The sequence below is a fragment of the Mesoplodon mirus genome, assembly GCF_964341445.2.
Source record: "Mesoplodon mirus genome assembly, chromosome: 14".
Taxonomy (NCBI): Eukaryota; Metazoa; Chordata; class Mammalia; order Artiodactyla; family Ziphiidae; genus Mesoplodon; species Mesoplodon mirus.
The window spans coordinates 20,635,035-20,652,719 of record NC_138990.1 but is presented as its reverse complement, the minus strand read 5'-3'; the positions used below and the strand labels follow the sequence as shown (position 1 = coordinate 20,652,719).

The 17,685-nt window shown below is 41.0% G+C and overlaps 1 protein-coding gene across 6 annotated transcripts in view; it reads right to left on the bottom strand.

The window, feature by feature from the left end:
* Window positions 1-17,685, bottom strand: part of TMEM182 (transmembrane protein 182) — a 298,426-nt gene that overhangs the window by 41,976 nt on the left and 238,765 nt on the right. For 3 of the 6 annotated variants that reach the window (XM_082642687.1, XM_082642689.1, XM_082642688.1), the window contains exon 5: window positions 15,800-15,924. In XM_082642687.1, the coding sequence (XP_082498813.1) occupies window positions 15,803-15,924 (122 nt within the window). In that variant the 3' untranslated portion in view covers window positions 15,800-15,802. Of the gene's footprint in view, window positions 1-749; window positions 769-2,619; window positions 2,639-12,824; window positions 13,819-15,799; window positions 15,925-17,685 lie in introns of those variants that run through there. The other 3 variants (XM_082642690.1, XM_082642691.1, XM_082642686.1) reach the window with 3 other exon arrangements.

The window sequence follows — 17,685 nt, the reverse complement described above, 5'->3', positions numbered from 1 at the left end:
GAAATATTTGACATTTTAGGAATTTCTGCAACTTCAGAAGCTATTTTGTGAGGAACAAGTGTTGTCAGTAAACAAGGCAGCCCGGGGCCACCATTTTCTACCTTGACGACTTCTTCTGCTTGCCCTGGCTGGTCTATTTTTTTTAATTTTTGGAAGCTGTAATTGGAGAAGTCTCGAAGCAAACAAAGTAAAGGTTAGTCCTAAAGGGGATGTTTTTAGCCTAAAAATAAATGATCAGGTGAAGTTTCTCTCTCTCTCACTCTCCCCCCACCCCCCTTCTGTCTGTCTCAGGCAAACAGCTATATTAATAGTCATCTCATAACCACAGCATTTTGCTAACAGTCACAGAGCTATATTTAAATTCAGGGCACTGCTGCCATGAATTCGACAGTATCTTTATAATCTTGTTTTTAAAATACTTGCTTTTGCCCAGCATCTTTGATCCCTTAGTGACCGCAGAGATCTTGCTGCCATCCCCTCCTCCTTCCCCCACCCTGCTGGAGAGGCTGCAGGTTGACGTGGCCAGAGCTGATCCCTGCGCTTGAGCGTACAGGAAGCATACCCAAGGGTCTGGGGCCCAAACTTATCTGTTTTGCTCCCAGGTGACCTGCTTTGGAGGAGTTCTGCTTTTTCTTTTAACCCAACACTTAAAATGCACAGGAGTTTTCAGGAAGGGGTCCGAGGTGTTGACCCAGGGCGGTTCAAGTCCTTCCTGGCTTTCAGTGTCCATGGCGACCTCCAACTTGCCACCAACCACACATCCATTCACTGCAAGATAATTATGCAAATATATACTAACTAGGTTTAGTTCCCTACTTAGACTTCCTTCCCACTCCTAGCTCCCTAGCATGGGTGCTGACAGTGTTTTGGAAGAGTTACTAAATAGCTGGAAGGCTTTCTGAATATATCTATCCCGGCCTGTCAAAGCTAGAACAGCGACGGTCCATCTGGGCCTGGAAGACAATTTCCATGGTGTAAAATACTCTTTCAATTCTTTCCTACCAGAGACGACCAGCTGGTGCTGCAATGAGACAGCCAAATCCACTGTGTGTAGACCTCCGCTCCAAGCTAAAGAGTGGCCTGGGATGACCCTGAAGTCGCATCTTTGGAGCAGTGAGCAAAAGCCATCACAAGGGGAGAAAGCAGTTCCTGGGTTGGTGTCACCACCTCGGGCTGAGGCCGCAGAAGGCGACTCCAGCAGGATAGCCAAAGCTCTTGAGCAATTGATAAAAATGTGTTTTTCTTTCAACTTTCTGGATATTAAGCATAGGAAGGGATTTGGGGGAGAAGAGCCTGAAGTTTTTCGAACAAATGCCTCACTTTTTGAGTGTCTATCTTAGCCAGAAGCCCTTTCTGGCACTTTCCTGTTGTGTGATTGTATATACCATTTTAAAATCATAAACAGCGTTTGAATTTGGATACGTGGGAAGAGTGGAGGAAGTTGGTTCTTTCCCCGGAAGTCCTGAGATTCTGCTTACCCTCCAGTTCTTCCAAAAACATAGTTTGTGAGTGTGTTTCAGTGCCAATCTGGATCTACACAGAGTATTAAAAAACCTTGAGGACCTGACAGTGACAGCTCCTCAGTAAGGATCTCTGCCTTTGTCCACATTTTACCTCCTGGGAAGGGTGAGAGGTGTGATCCTTTCCTGAACCACCAGGGCAGGGCTCAATATTTGGTACATTGTCACAAAGAACAAACCAAATTACCCAGCAGTGGGAGTCACTGAGGCTCAACACCCCTCAGCTCCCAGCTGGAATCAGAGGTGAGGGGTGGGGAAAGCAGGTGTGGCCACGTGGAAGCTGGGGACATTGTTAGTCAGTCAAGTCAGTCAGAAAGGGCAAAAACTAACAGAAAAATAAGTCAGTCTGCTTAGGTGATGCAAATAAGATTCAAAAAGGAGGGAAATCTTCCCCGCCACAGTCCAAGGGAAAGTCATCACAGCATCCCAGGGACAAAGAATTCTCAGAGACCTTGAAGGGGCAGCTCTGAAGTCCACGGTCTGCACAACTTCTCTCTAAGCTTAAAGTCTCTATTTTGATCAGGGCTAGTGCAGGAGATGGCATGCTGCAGGAGGTGAGCTGATGAATGCCCTGGCTGGGCCCTGTCTCCACAATTCTTGACATCTGGGTACCTCTGAGTGGTGTTCCATGGAGGAGGGGCCTTTAGAGACAGCAGCACCCCAGCCTCCATGGCATCTGGTTAGGCAGCCCCATCACGATGTCACTACAGTCGAGAGAAGAGTATCCAAACAATATATCCTGGTTTAATCATGCGCTTGGCCAGTTTGGATAGCATTTTGATCTCTCCCAGTGTGGCCAGTGCCTTTTTTACCACTCTTGGGGAGGTAGAACCAGGTCCAGTGTGTGCACATGAGAACCTTGCTGTTGGGATGCCACAGGGGAAGAGTACCTTGGCTGGATTTGCTTCCGTGCTCTTGTCAAGATTATAGAGAGACACAGGAGGGACTGACAATGTCTGTAACGTTACAAAGTCCCTGATGATGATCGTGGTGGTGAGACCAGGATGGAGGACAGGGATTGGGTGGCTCAAGCTAGTGATGCTTCTGGACATGGGGACATCACCTGTTGCTGACAGCCCACCTGCTTGTTCACATACAGTCAAGAGTCGTCCTTGCTTCTAAAAGTGAATTTAAGGGAATACGTTCCATCATGCACAGTAACAGCGCTGACATCCTCAAAGCAATGTATATTGGAGATCTGGCTGCCTGATAAAAGCCTTGCCAGGTAACCACACCCCAGGTCTGCATGGATTCTCATAGAATCCTGGGACAGACAGTTAAAATGGTGCCAGGATAAATTGAGGGCTTCCCTGGTGGCACAGTGGTTGAGAGTCCGCCTGCCGATGCAGGGGACACGGGTTCGTGCCCCGGTCTGGGAAGATCCCACATGCCATGGAGCTGCTGGGCCTGTGAGCCATGGCCGCTGAGCCTGCGTGTCTGGAACCTGTGCTCCGCAAAGGGAGAGGCCACAACAGTGAGAGGCCCACGTACCACACACACACACACAAAAAATGGTGCCAGGATAAATTGAAACAATGAGATGTCGCTACATACCAACCAGCACTGCCAAAACTAAAGGATGACAGTACCAAGTGATAGTGAGGATGATGAGCAACTGAAATCCTCACACCCCACATGCGAGTGGTGGTATAAAGACTTCTGAAAGCTGTTCGGTGTTAATCTACTGAGGTTGAAAGTACCCATATCCTGAGACCCAGCAGCTCCATTCTTGTGTACATAACCCACAGAAATGCCTGAACACCCCCATTAAGAGAGAGGTATACAAATACCCACAGCTGTGTTATTCACAATAGCCCAAAATATGGAAAAACAAATGATTGCCATGATTATCAAAATGGATAAATAAATTATAAAATATTCAAAGAGCGACCAACTATCCCAATTTGCCCAAGACTGAAGACTCTCTAGGAACATAGCACTTTCAGTACTAAAACATGATGGTTCAGGTTTTGGGGTACAGCACATAAGAAGCTTAGATTGCCATTCCATCCTAACAAGTAAAAAGCAGAACAAACTGAAAAATCAACAACTCTTTTAAGAACAGTCATATAAGTGAGGTTACAGGGCAAACCACTGTCCTAAAATTGGAAAGACATACAGGCAAATACAAAGAATTATAACTTACTAGAGCAGGAACCAGTGAGTTGAAACCTTCACAGGAACCAGAGAACTGTACTTGACAAATTGCTGGAGGCCCAGTGTGGACAGATCTGAGAGTTAAAAACTCTAGAGGGAGCCAGTCATACCAGGACCTCACGTTTTTTGTGAGTTTTATCTCTAGGAACTCTATAAGATCCTCAAAGTGAACACTGGAGAAAAAATCCCCTTATGCTTCCTACAGGGGGAGGGGAAAAGTAACCATTCTGAAATAAAACAGAGTATCTCTTCTTCCTAGCAAGGTCTGCCCTCAGGAGAAACTTTACCTGATGGGGTTTTCTCAGAGCCTAAATGACATGGGGGAAGGGAAATACCCAACTCCAGCCTTCTTAAACCATCGTGTTACACTTAACAGAGCTGGGGGCTTGGTGGGGGGTGAAAAACTCTTGTGAAGCTTAGGGTCCAGTGGTACAAACTCATGAAAAGACTGAGACCTAACCATAGGACTGTAAAACACTTCCCCACACCCCACACCTTACCACTACATTAATAAGGTCTATTTATTACAGTTCCCGTTATGCAGTAGATCATAACCACCTTTCAATAAAAAATCATAAGGCATATCAAAAGGCAAAAAATACAGTTTGAAGAGACTGAATATGTATCAAAACTAAAGTCAGATATGGCAGGAATGTTGGAACTATCAGATGGGGGATTTTTAAAAACTATGATTAATATGCTAAGGGCAGAAAACATGCAAGAACAGATGGATAATGTAAGCAGAGAGATGGAAATTCTAAGAAAGAGTCAAAAAGAAATGGTAGCGATAAAAAAACACTGTAATAAAGACCATCTTTGACAGGCTCATAAGTAGATTGGACAAAGCTGAGAAAAGAATCTCTGGGCTTGAGAATATGACAATAGATAATTCCAAAGCTCAAGAGAAACAGAAAAAAAGACTGAAATTAAGAAAAAAACAGACTATCAAGGAATTCTGGGACAACTACAAAGAAATAACAGGGGCATCATGGGGACACCAAAAAAAAAAAAAAAAGAAAGAGAGATAGGAATAGAAGCAATATTTGAAGAAATAATGACTGAGAATTTTCCCCAAATTAACATCAGACACCAAACCACGGATGCAGGAGGCTCAGAGAACACCAAGTAGGGTATATGCCAAAAAATTACATCTAGGCATATCAAATTCACATTTCAGAGAATTAAAAATAAAGAAAAATTTGGGCAGAGACCAGGAGGTAAAAACAAACAAACAAACAGACAAAAATCAACTTTACCTATATAGGAGCAAAGATAAGAATTACACCCAACTTCTCCTCAGAAACCATTCAAATTAAAGGAGAGTGGAGTGAAATATTTAAAATGTTGTGAGAAGAAAACCACCAACCTAGAATTCTATACCCTGAGAAATTATTCTTCAAAGGGAATGAGAAATAAAGACTTTCACAAACAAAAATTCAGGGAATTTGTTGCCAGTAGACCTGTCTTGCAAAAAAATTAAATGATTAAGAAAAGGAATTTGTATCTACATGAAGAAAGAAAGAGCATCAGATAATGAATAAATGAAGATAAAGTATAAACTTTTATTTTTCTTATTCTTAATTGACATGAAGATAACAGTTTATTCCAAATAAAAATAGCAATAATGTTGTCAATTATCTTTATGTATATGAATATATATGTACATATAAAAGTACATATACACATGTACATATATATGTACTTATATAAAAGTATACATATATGATTATCTATGATTATATATAAGTGAAATAAATGGCAGCAATGATACAAGGGAAAGGATAAAAGAAGTAGGAGTATTTTGTTTTTATAAGGTACTTGCACTATCATGAGGCAATATACTATTTTTTTGAAAATGAACTTGGATTAGTCATAAATGTATATTGCAAACTCTAGGGCATTTAAAAAAATTTTTAAAAAGTATAATTGATATGATAAGAAAGAAGAGAATATGGAATCATATACCATGCTCAATTAAAACTACCAAAGGCAGAAAAAGTGTGGAAGAGAAAAATAGAAATGATGAACGAGGGCGACAAAGAGAAAACAGTAACAAATACATTAGATATTAATCCAATTTTATCAGTAATCACTTTAAGAAATGTACCAATTGAAAGACAGAGATTGTTTAAGTGTGTCAAAAAATAAGATCCAACTATATGTCTTCAAGAAACCCACTTTAAATATAAAGAAGCATGTAGATTAAAAGTAAAGAAAAGGGCCTCCCTGGTGGCGCAGTGGTTGAGAGTCCGCCTGCCGATGCAGGGGATACGGGTTCGTGCCCCGGTCTGGGAGGATCCCATATGCCGCGGAGCGGCTGGGCCCGCGAGCCATGGCCGCTGGGCCTGCGCGTCCGGAGCCTGTGCTCCGCGGCGGGAGAGGCCACAACGGTGAGAGGCCCGCATACCGCAAAAAAAAAGAAAAAAAAAAAAAAAGGAAAAAGAAAAAAAAAAAAGTAAAGAAAAAAGAAAGATATAACATGTTAACACTAATCAACAGAAAGCAGGAGTAGCTATATTAATTTCAGACATAGCAGATTTCAGAGCAAGGAAAGTTATCAGGGATAAATAAGACTGTATCAAAACGATAAATGGTCAATATTCCAAGAAGATATAACAATCCTTAATGGGTATTCAACTAACAACAGAACATTGAAATGCATGAGACAAACACTGAAAAGCTGAGAGAACTTCAAAGAGAAATAGGTAAATCATATATCATATGTGGAGACTTTAACGTCCCCCTATCAGAAACTGACAGACCCAGCAGGCAGAAAAATCAGTAAGGATGTATTGAACTCAAAAGCACCATCAAACAACTGGATATAATTGACACCTAGATACATCATATGTCATCCAACAACAGTAGAATATACATTCTTCCTAAGTTTACATGGAATACTCACCAAGATAAACCACATTCTGGGCCATAAAACACATCTTAAAAGATTAGAAATCATACAACATCAAATTTCACACCAGAGTGGAATTAAACTAGATATCAATAGCAGAAAGATGCCTAGAAAATTCCTGAATACTTGGAGATTAAATAATACACTTCTAAATAACACATGAGTCAAAGAAGAAATCTCCAGAGAAATTTAAAATTATTTTGGACTAAATGAAAACAAAAATACAACTTACCAAAATGTGTGGGATGCAACAAATGCAGTGTTTAGAGGAAAATTTATAGCATTGAATGCATATATTAGAAAAGAAGAAAGATCTAAAATCAATAATTGAAATTTCTACCTTAGAAAACTAGAAAAAATTACAAATTAAATTAAAATTAGCAGAAGAAAAGAAATAATAAAAATTAGGGCAGAAATCAATGAAATTGAAAACAGGAAATCAATAGAGAAAGTCAACAAAACCAAAAGCTGTTTTTTTGAAAAGATCAATAAAATCAACATCTCTAGCCAACTTAATTAGGAAAAAAGAAAGAAGATAAGTTACTAATATTAGAAATGAAAGAGGGGACTACATTTCCTATGGACTTGTAGAAGATAATCAAGAAATATTATGAACAACTCTATGCCCACAAATGTGATAACCTAATGAATGGACCAATTTCTTGAAAGGCACAATACGTCAGAACTCACACAAGAAGAAATTGACAAAACTGAATAGGCTTATATCTATTAATAAATTGAATCAACAATAACCTTCCAAAAGAGAAAGCACCAGGCCCAGACATGTTCACTGGTGAATTCTATCAAACATTAACAAAGAAATTATACCAATTCTCTACAATCTTTTGCAGAAGATAGAAGCAGAGAGAATACTTCCCAACACATTCTATGAGACCAGCATTGACCTAATATCAAAACCTAATATCAAAATAGAAAAATAATACAAGAAAACTAAAGCTCAATTGCTCTCATGAGCATAGATATAAAAGTTCTCAAATCAAATTCAACAATGAATAAAAAGAATTACACAGCATGACCAAATGGGATTTTTCCCTGTTATGCTGCTTCAACATCCAAAAATCAATTCATGTAATCCAACACATCAATAGGCTAAAGAAGAAAGCTCACATGATCATATCCAAAGATGCAGAAAAAGCATTTGACAAAATTCAACACCCATTCATGATAAAAACTGTCAGCAGGAAACTAGAAGTTTTTCTGCTAAGATCAGGAACAACTGAAAGATGTCCTTTCTTACCACTGATTTTCAACATTGTACTTGAAGACCTAGCTAATACAATAAAACATGAAAATGAAATATAAGGTCTATATATTGGGGAGGAAGAAATAGAGCTGTCTTTGATCAGAGACAACATGATCATCTATGTAGAAAATCTGAAGGAATCAAGAAAAATCTCTGGAAATAATAAGTAATTATAGCAATGTTGTAGGGTACAAGGTTAATGTAAAAATCCAACTGCTTTCCTATATACTAGCAATGAACAAATGCAAATGCAAATACACATAAGGCATACACTGGGGATATTGAGGGTTCAGTTCCAGACCACCACAATAAAGCAAATACTGCAGTAAAGCAAGTCACAAAATTTGTTGGTTTCCCAGTGCATATAAAAGTTATGTTTACACTAGACTGTAGTCTACTAAGTGTGCAAGAGCATTATGTCTAAAAAGACAATGTATTCAGTACAAAACATACCTTAATTAAAAAAATATTTTATTGCTAAAAAATGCTAACCATCATCTGAACCTTCGCCAAGTCACAGCAGTAACGTCAAAGATCACTGATCATAGGTCACCATAACAAATATAATAATAATAAAAAAATTAAAATATTGTGAGAATTACCAAAATGTGACACAGAGACATGAAGTGAGAAAATGTTGTTGGAAAAATGGTGCCTATAGACTTGCTTGATGGAGGGTTGCCATAAACCTTCAATTTGTAAAAAATGCTGTATCTATGAAGCACAAAAAAGCAAAGTGCAATAAAATGAGGTATGCCTCATTACATTAGCACCCCCAAAATGAAACATTTAGGTATAAATCTAACAAAATATGTGTAAGATCCACATGAAGGAAACTACAAAACTGATGAAAGACATCAAAGAAAAACTAAAGTGGAATGATATTCCACGTTCCCAGATAGGAAGACTCAATATTTATTGTCAAGATCTTGGTTCTTCCTAACTTGACCTATAGATTCAATGTAAACCCAATCAAAATCCCAGCAGTTTATTTTGTGGATCTTGTCAAACTGATTCAAAAGTTTATGTGGAAAGGCAGAAGACCCAGAATAGCCAAAATGATACTGAAGAACAAAGCTGGAGGACTAAGGCTAACTGACATCAAGACTTACTATAAAGCTACAGTAATCAAGAGTGTGGTATTAGAGAAATAACGGACAGTAGATAAATAGAACAGAATGTAGAGTGCCAAAACTGACCCATATAAACACAATGAATTAATGTTACACAAAGTAGCAAAGGCAATACAATGGCACAAACATGGCATTTTCAAAACACAATACTGGAACCACTGGAAATCCACATGTAAAAAATGAATCTAGACACTGACTTTATATCTTTCACAAAAACTAACTAATAATGGATCATAAGCCTTCGTGTAAAATGCAAAACTATAAAATTCCTAGAAGATAACATAGGAGAAATCTTGGATATGATGATGATTTTAAATACAACATCAAAGTATAATCCATTAAAGAAAAAAATAAACTGGACTTCATTAAAATTAAAAACTTCTGCAAAAGTCAATGTCAAAAGAATATGAAGACAAACTACAGACTGGGAGAAAATATTTGCAAAAGACACATCGGATAAAGGACTCATCCAAAATATTCTTAGAACTCTTAAAACTCAACAGTAAGAAAATGAACAACTCAATTTAAAATGGGTAAAATACCCGAATGGACACTTCATCAAAGAAACTTACAGACAGCAAGTAAGTAAATGAGAAGACATTCAACATCTTATGCCACTATTAAATTGCAACTTAAAACAACGAGATACTGCTATACGCCTATTAGTATGGCCAAAATATGGTTATGGTGAATCTCATAACCATACTGTTGACTGAAAGAAGTGAGACACAGAACAGTACACTCTGTATGATCCATTAATATAATGTTTTTAAAGCAGGGAGAATTAAATTACTGTGATTTGAGGAACTTCCCTGCCGGTCCAGTGGTTAGAACTCAGCGCTTTCACTGCTATGGCCCTGGGTTCAATCCCCGTCAGGGAACTAATATCTGCAAGCCACGTGATGCGGCCAAAAAATAATAATGATAATGTGGTTTGAGATACATACAAACTACAAAGAAGAGCAGGGAAGATTATCTAGAAGAGATTGGTTACCCTTTCCTTGGGTGGCCCTGGGGTTTCTGGAGTTTGGAACTGAGATGGTTGTTTCACAGTCTTAGCTACATAATAATGCGTTAAGATGTATTAGTGATTATTTTACTATTCTGTTTTTGTGTTATACAGTTGACCCTGAACAACATGGGGGTTAGGAGTGCTGACCCTCCCTTTAGTCTAAAATCCAAGTATAATTTATAGTTGACCCTCCATATCCATGGTTCCACATTCATGGATTCAACAAATTGAGGATTGTGCAGTATTTACTATTAAAAAAAAAATCCATGCATAAATGGACCTGCTCAGTTTGAACTCATGTTGTTCAAGAGCCAACTGTATTTCCCAATTTTAAAAGGTCAAAACAAAGGAGTAGGAGGAAGAAAGTAGCATCACATCTCAGCAACAAAGCTCTTTTCCTTATTTATTCTAGAAAGCAAGGATTGGAGCAGAAACTGCAGAGATTTTTTTTTTTTTTTTTTGTGGTACGCGGGCCTCTCACTGCTGTGGCCTCTCCCGTTGCGGAGCACAGGCTCCAGACGGGCAGGCTCAGCAGCCATGGCTCACGGGCCCAGCCACTCTGCGGCATGTGGGATCTTCCCGGACCGGGGCACGAACCCGTGCCCCCTGCATCGGCAGGTGGACTCTCAACCACTGCGCCACCAAGGAAGCCCTGCAGAGATTTTTGAGTCAGAATACCTGGTTCAAACTCTGTTTTTGCCATTTTTTTACTCTGTGGCCTTGGAAAAGTTGTTAACTAGATCTCAGGCCTGTTTCTTCCTATCTGGGGACAAATAATAATAGAGGCTCCATTTTATGGAGGACATAACTACTCTATGTGTTTGGCATTTTTACTTAAATCCTGGGTGTCATCTAACATGGGGACAATAATATCTACTTCACAAAGCTGTTATGAGGGTAGAAAGAGACAATGAAAGCAAAGTGTCCAGCAGAGTGACCGCACACGTGAGAGGAGCAGCATCAAGTCCCTTCTCTGCTTCCCACCCTGATGGCTTTAGGACTGTTCTCTGCCAACGCAGTCCTCTCACACTGGCAGGAAACTGTACAGCCCACATTCGATCTCAGAACAATGTGTCCTGCGGGCATCAGAACACACGTGGATGCTTTGGGGCTGTAGAAAGGGAGGGCCCGACTCCTTCAGCAATGTCTGGTCTCACTTCAAGTTCCTACCCACCTGCCCACATCCACTTTTACCTCTGAAGAGGGGCAGCAAATCTCAACTTCATCTTCATCAAGAGGGGAGGACCCGAACTAGTTAAATAGGATGGGCCAGATATGAAGTAACAGAAGAGAATGAACGAAAACACCAAGTCCCTGCTGCTATGAAGCCCCCTGTTTGGAGCAGGACTGCCCCATCACACAGCTTCAAGAAGACCATGACAGCCCTGGATTAGGACATAATGGTAAGGGAAGCACGGTCCCTGCCTCGAAGGAGCTAGAGGTGTGGTGGGTTCACGCATGAGGAGAGGCAGGTAAACATAAGCAGGTAGGTAAACATGAGCAGGTCTGACCCCCTCCCAAGAAGGCGTGCTGGTGGGTCGGCCTTGCACTTGATCACATGGCATCAATTCAGCCACTATTATGAAAACCCTGGAGGGGGTAGAATTGGTGTAAGTACCAAGAGACGTTGACTCTACAGCAGATGCTTTGCTGGACTGTAGCTGAATTAATTCACTTGGTCCTCATATTGCCCTTATTTAAGAAGTGGAGAAATAGAGGCTCAGAAAGATTAAGTCTGTGCTATTAATGGAATGAAGCACTAGAACCAGTTTATAGAGTTAGTGTAAAGCACATTTTTTTTCTTTCCACCATAACCGGAGAGCTCTTTATTAAGCTATTTGTTTATTTATTAAGCCTTCTCCGTTGGATGTCATAGGTCAACAGTTCCTAAACGGTGTCCACAACACACCATGTCCCACAAAATGTTAAGATGAAGGGTCTCATTTGGTATTAAAAACAAAAACAAACAAACAAAAAACTAAATAATTCTTCCTCATATAAGACTTCACACCACTTTAAACATGACTCCTATCAATTGTGACCTTCCAGAGAATATGTGCTTCAAATTTATTTTACCACTTAAATCTCTTTATCTCTCTCTCACATGAGTGTTCCATGGAGCAGAGTTTGGGAAACGCTGCCTAGATTTCCACCTACGTGATTCTCTGCATATTCCCCTGACACAGAAGATAACAAGAATGGCAATACCTCCCCACAGAGCCTGTAGAAGGAAGCTTCATAAACCCAGCTAGTATCTTCATTGTTGGAGCATAAACCCAAGTGTGTGCTTCATGACAAGGCTCGGGGAAAACTCCTGCCGTTCAGCAAACACCACCAGACTTGTTTTGCTTTGTCTGTTTGTTTCTTAGAGGAACTCAGAACCTTACCTAAGATTATACTCCAAGGACAATAGGCTGAGAAACAAACTGATGCTTAAATCCATAAATAGAAATGACATCTCAGTGGCCTCGTTAGTAAAAAGGTTCTTAGATCTGGATGCCCACCAGAATTACCTGCAGAACCTTTAAAACACACAACCCCCTCCTCTGGTGGTTCCAGTGCAGCCGGTCTGTTTTGTTTTGTTTTGATGTTCCATGGGTCTAGGTCATTGAGCTGTGACCCTCCAATAGAGGAATTCTACTTCACTAATAGCAAAGACAGAAAGGGAAATGTTTCCAGGTATTGCCTTGATGTTCTTCATTTAAAGCATAATTTCGTAAAGAAGTTGGATATACCCAAATGCATAAGAATAGAGAATTTATTGAAAAAAATATGGTACATGCTCACCTTCCCAGTTCCCGGAAGAGCCCCTCCCCACTTCCTGTCCTAAGTCACCCCTCTCCTTCCCTTATGGGAAAACCCAGAGATGAAATCCACCACTTCTCCATCTTTGTGTGGATTTCATCATTTAGAAACCCCTTCCTCTCCCCACAAAACTTGACTCTTAAAGTCACGGCTTTCCTGAGAAAGTTGAGTGTGAGCTCTGAAACTTTTAAGGAGCCGCGGTCTTTTCCTCTCAGCCCCTCCCCTGTGTCCTGAGCTTCAGGACTCAGCCTTGGCTTTAGAAGCTATAGGGAATGTGAAGAGAACAATGAAGTGACAATCTATTTGCAAAATATTGGATCAGTTACAATTAAAAAAAAAAACTTGCTTTTTTCAAACTGTAACTTTACCATCTGCCCACCTGGCCATTTCCTCACATTGCTAGAAACCTCCAACTCCTCTTTTTCCTGTGTTGCACCAGCACAGGGGGCCCAGGTAGGGTCCGTGGTTGAGGGGATTGGCTTGCCCAGCAGGGCTGAGGAGTTGGTCTCACTCTGCAATTCAGGCCCCGAGGAGGGGAGAAGCAAAATCTGGGACGGAGACGTGCAGTCCCATGACCACCCTGTGCACGGGGGACAGTGGGTCACCGGGCTCCTGAGGGCAGAAGCAAAGCTCTGGGCACACAGAACAGACACCTGCAGGCACCTTGAAACCTACCCTCAGTACGGGCATCTGAGTTCAAATGATCTACTTGTTTTGCCCCCAACACTTATTTTCCTTTTCCTGACTGGGCTGTTTTCATTGTCTCCCTTTTCTTCCAGCTCCAAGATTATACATAGTTTTGTTATCAGAGGGTATGCTTGGAATGTCAGACACTCTAACCAATCAAATCATGACGCGTTGTAGCTGGGATGGACCTCAAGGGCATAGCAAGACCAATGCCTTCTTCTTCCCGGTGACAGCCAGAGAGGTTATCTGACTCTTCTGGGGTTACACAGCAAGGGAGCAGCAGTACAGAAGCTAGAAATCAGGTCTCCTATTGTGTTCCTCCAGTCGCCCTAATGCGTATTTATAGAAGACAAATACACGTTAACATCAAGCAATCGCAGAATGCCAAATCTGCGCACACGCCCACACGCTGCTCTCTAGAACCACACATACATGCTTTTGATTATCTGCCTTAAAAAAAAATGTTCATTTCCTTGCTTATCCTCCACAACTGCATGAGCTCAGATAACTAAAAGTTGACTCCGTATCTACATTTTTAAAGCTCTCTTTCTTAGAAGCGTTGCCCATTTTGCAACAAGCCTAAACATATGTGAAAAATGTCATGCTTTATATCATGTGGTGCCTCTGGGAATTTTGTCAAATTATTTCCATTTTTCTACTCGGAGTCCTAATGATCCTAGACACTCACTATGCGAGGGAGAGAAATGTGTGCCCTGCCTCCCTCCCCTGGAAATATTCACACTGGCATGTGGGAAAGGGCTTTCGGGCTGAGTATGCTCTACTCAGATGCATCGCGACCGTCCACGTCCTCTCTTCATACCTGTGACTCCGTTCTTGCTATTAGCGCATCTACATCAGTGCCCCATCATCATCATCGGCAGCCTGTCTTTTCTGCTTTGGAACAATCTCTGTTCTCTGTACCCAAGCTGCCAACTCTGTGCTTTCACTGTGCTGTTCCCACTGCTACTTTGCTGTCTGTGTATTTGCATCCATGAGTGGGAGCAACTAGCAGGAACTAGAGTACATCCGTTCAGCATCTCCCCCATGGAAACAACAGCGGGCCCCTCCGGTCTCATGTAAGACCTCCATTTACAAAGGGCTCCACTGGGTCCCAAAGGGAAAGGAATGCCTACCAGGACCAATCCGGTGAGGAGAGTGAGAGGCACGTCCTTCCTGTAATGCTAGCATTCTCTTGCTCTGTGGGCATATTCCACAGATCTCTGAGCAGGGACAGAAATCAATTCAAACCCTTCCTGGGCTGCAGCAGGTCCCAGGAGGACTGGGGAGCCTGCAGACCTGGTTTACAAGCCTTAATTCCCCAGGCATAGGCTCGGCGCTTCTGCTAATTGCCATGCCTGGGTCTGGGGTTGGCTCTAAGACCTGCTTTCAGTTAAACGTCCCGGCTGCCCCCTCACACTGAGGGGCTTTCCTTAGAATTGATTAGAGTGTCCACAAAATAGTTCCCTTAATGCAAACTGTTTGTTTTCTCAGGAGAATGAAAGCATCAAAAATCAGATGGAATATTTTAGCAACGGAACAGTCCAAAAACCTCTGTTATTTCCCAAATCACAGAAAAGAACTTACTAGGAAAATCATAAATTACATCACTGTGCTGAAATTGGCGAATATTTTATCATTGGTAAAATAGGATAATGCAAAATTCCCGGGAAGAAATAAGGGGGAACTTGCTAACCTTGAGGTCTTAACACTCTAAGATGCTTGCTTATGCCTCCTCTTAGATTCTGCACAGGGATATGAAACAGCTGCCCACAAGGTAAGATTTCAGGGTCTTGGAAGGCCTTGTGGCTGGCAAGGGGAAAATGCAGGAATTCTCTTCCAGCCACTGATGGGAGCCTGAAATCTTACTCTTAGATAGAGATTCAATTTTTTTTTTAATTTAAAGATTCATGCTCTGATCAAATGCAAATGAGTCCAAGAGACTGTAGTATTCTCAGCTACTATTGCTTATTTATACCTTAGAATGAAGGATTTGTCAAAACCTTTCTTTTGAGCAAACTTTGACCAGGGCAGGGAAGGTATCGAGAGAGGGTTTTCAGACCACGTTGGTTGAAGAAGGTGGGCAAAGGTGCTTACAGTCCTGGAGACAAGAAGCAGAAAGGGAAGATACACCAGCACATTGATTTTGAGTCAGCTCAGCCCTGTTTGCAATATCCAGAGTTGAGGAGTTCCCCGTCAGTGGAAGTGTTCTAGAACACGCTGGCAAGAATGCCACAGACAGGATTTAAATACCACGCGCGGGGCTGGACTCTATCCAGACCATCATTACTTTAGCAAACATGGACTGTGTACCTTCTACCAGACGCTGCGACAGGATGCATCCGACATCCTCGTGTCTTCAAACAGCTCATCGTCTATGTCAATAGGCAAATCCCACCAGCTCTGTTCACCAGCATAATTCCTCCTCTTCACGAAGTCTGCGGAGTATAAGAACATTCTTACTTGAGCAGCGATGTTAACGAAAGGCTTTGACCAAAGTGTTTAAAAGAAGCACAGGGTGCTTCTAACCCTGCCACAGCTGCCAAGAGAGCAGCTCATCGTCTCTTCCGAGAGCTGCCTGCACAGAGAGCCTGCAGGATTCCATGGAAAGGGATCTGATTTGGGATGTGCAGCCACTGACTAATAAAGGAATTGTGTACTTTAGATGTTCAAAGCATCCTCCTAAACAGAATCCCAAAGAGCTGTTTCTTAAGAACTATTTAAATAAATAATTTGCAGAACCAGAAAGACAAATAAATATTCACCACAAGTAATTGGCTTTTAAGAAGTAAGTGATTCAAGGGAAAAATCAAAGTCAAATCCAGCCTCTTTCATTTTATTTACAGCACCACGGAGGGGCTTGTAAATCACCAGTGTTCTCCTGTGCTTCCCACAGCCCACCCATGGGGAGGAGGGGAGGAGGCTCAGCTCAAGCACTGAAGAGGTGGAGGTCTGATCTGAGTAGAACCAATGGATTGTACTTGTCTTTTTTTTTTCCTTAAGAATTTTTCCTTTTCCCATCCTAGTGCTTGAGTTCAGACATTTCCATGTTATCTTCTCTTCCTGTGTGAGATGTCATGTAAGTGAGACAGCCATGATCATCTTCTGAATGGATAGACCACCAGTGATCAACAGCATTGAGTCAGGTATATTCTTGACTCAGGTACACAAATGTCGGAAGCAAAGCCATTTGATCAAAACTAAAATTACCTGGTCATGATATAACGATATTGGTAATAGAATCATAATAAAGGTAAACCAGAAATTCATCTTGACACTATTTCTTATAAAATATAGGAGTCCCAGTAATAATAACATTGTGCTTTTCAAAGCATTTTCACATACATTATTGACTTTAATCTTCAAGAAAAAATACTAGGTAGATATATTATCTCTATTTTTAAAATATGAGCAAACAGAGTCAGAAAGTTTATATTTCTATAACAGATGAGTAGGTAGAAGACCTAAGATCTGAACCAAGTCTTAGGACTCTGATGTTAGCATTCCTTCAGCTAATATATATATGTATAAATGTGTATATATATATATATATATATATATTTTTTTTTTTTTTTTTTTTTTTTGCTGTACGCGGGCCTCTCACTGTTGTGGCCTCTCCCGTTGTGGAGCACAGGCTCCGGATGCACAGGCTCAGCGGCCATGGCTCACGGGCCCAGCCGCTCCGCGGCATGAGGGATCCTCCCGGACTGGGGCACGAACCTGCGTCCCCTGCATCGGCAGGCAGACTCTCAACCACTGCGCCACCAGGGAAGCCTTATATTATATATATTAATGTATATGTATTTTATATATATACATTCTCTAAAATACTGACTTTTTGACAATATCCGAGACTTAGTTATGGAACTATAGAAAGTTCTTTCTTTATTCTGTAATTTCATCGGTCTCTCCATTAACAGATATCCTACATAGGGTTGACAAGTGGAAGATTCAAAGAAAGCTCAGAGGTGTCTTCTACCTTCACAGGAAACAAGCAACACACAAAGGAAAACATAATCTGTAATAGAGTGAAATACTGAGAAGCAAAAGATCAATGAGTATGGCAATCGTTAGGGAAGGCTTAAGAAACAGATTGGATTTGATAAAGAATGTGTCGAAAAGCTCCAAAGACAGGATGGTGTGGATATGTAGGGAAGGCAGTAGATGATACCTGAGGTCAAGTAGACATTTAGAATTTT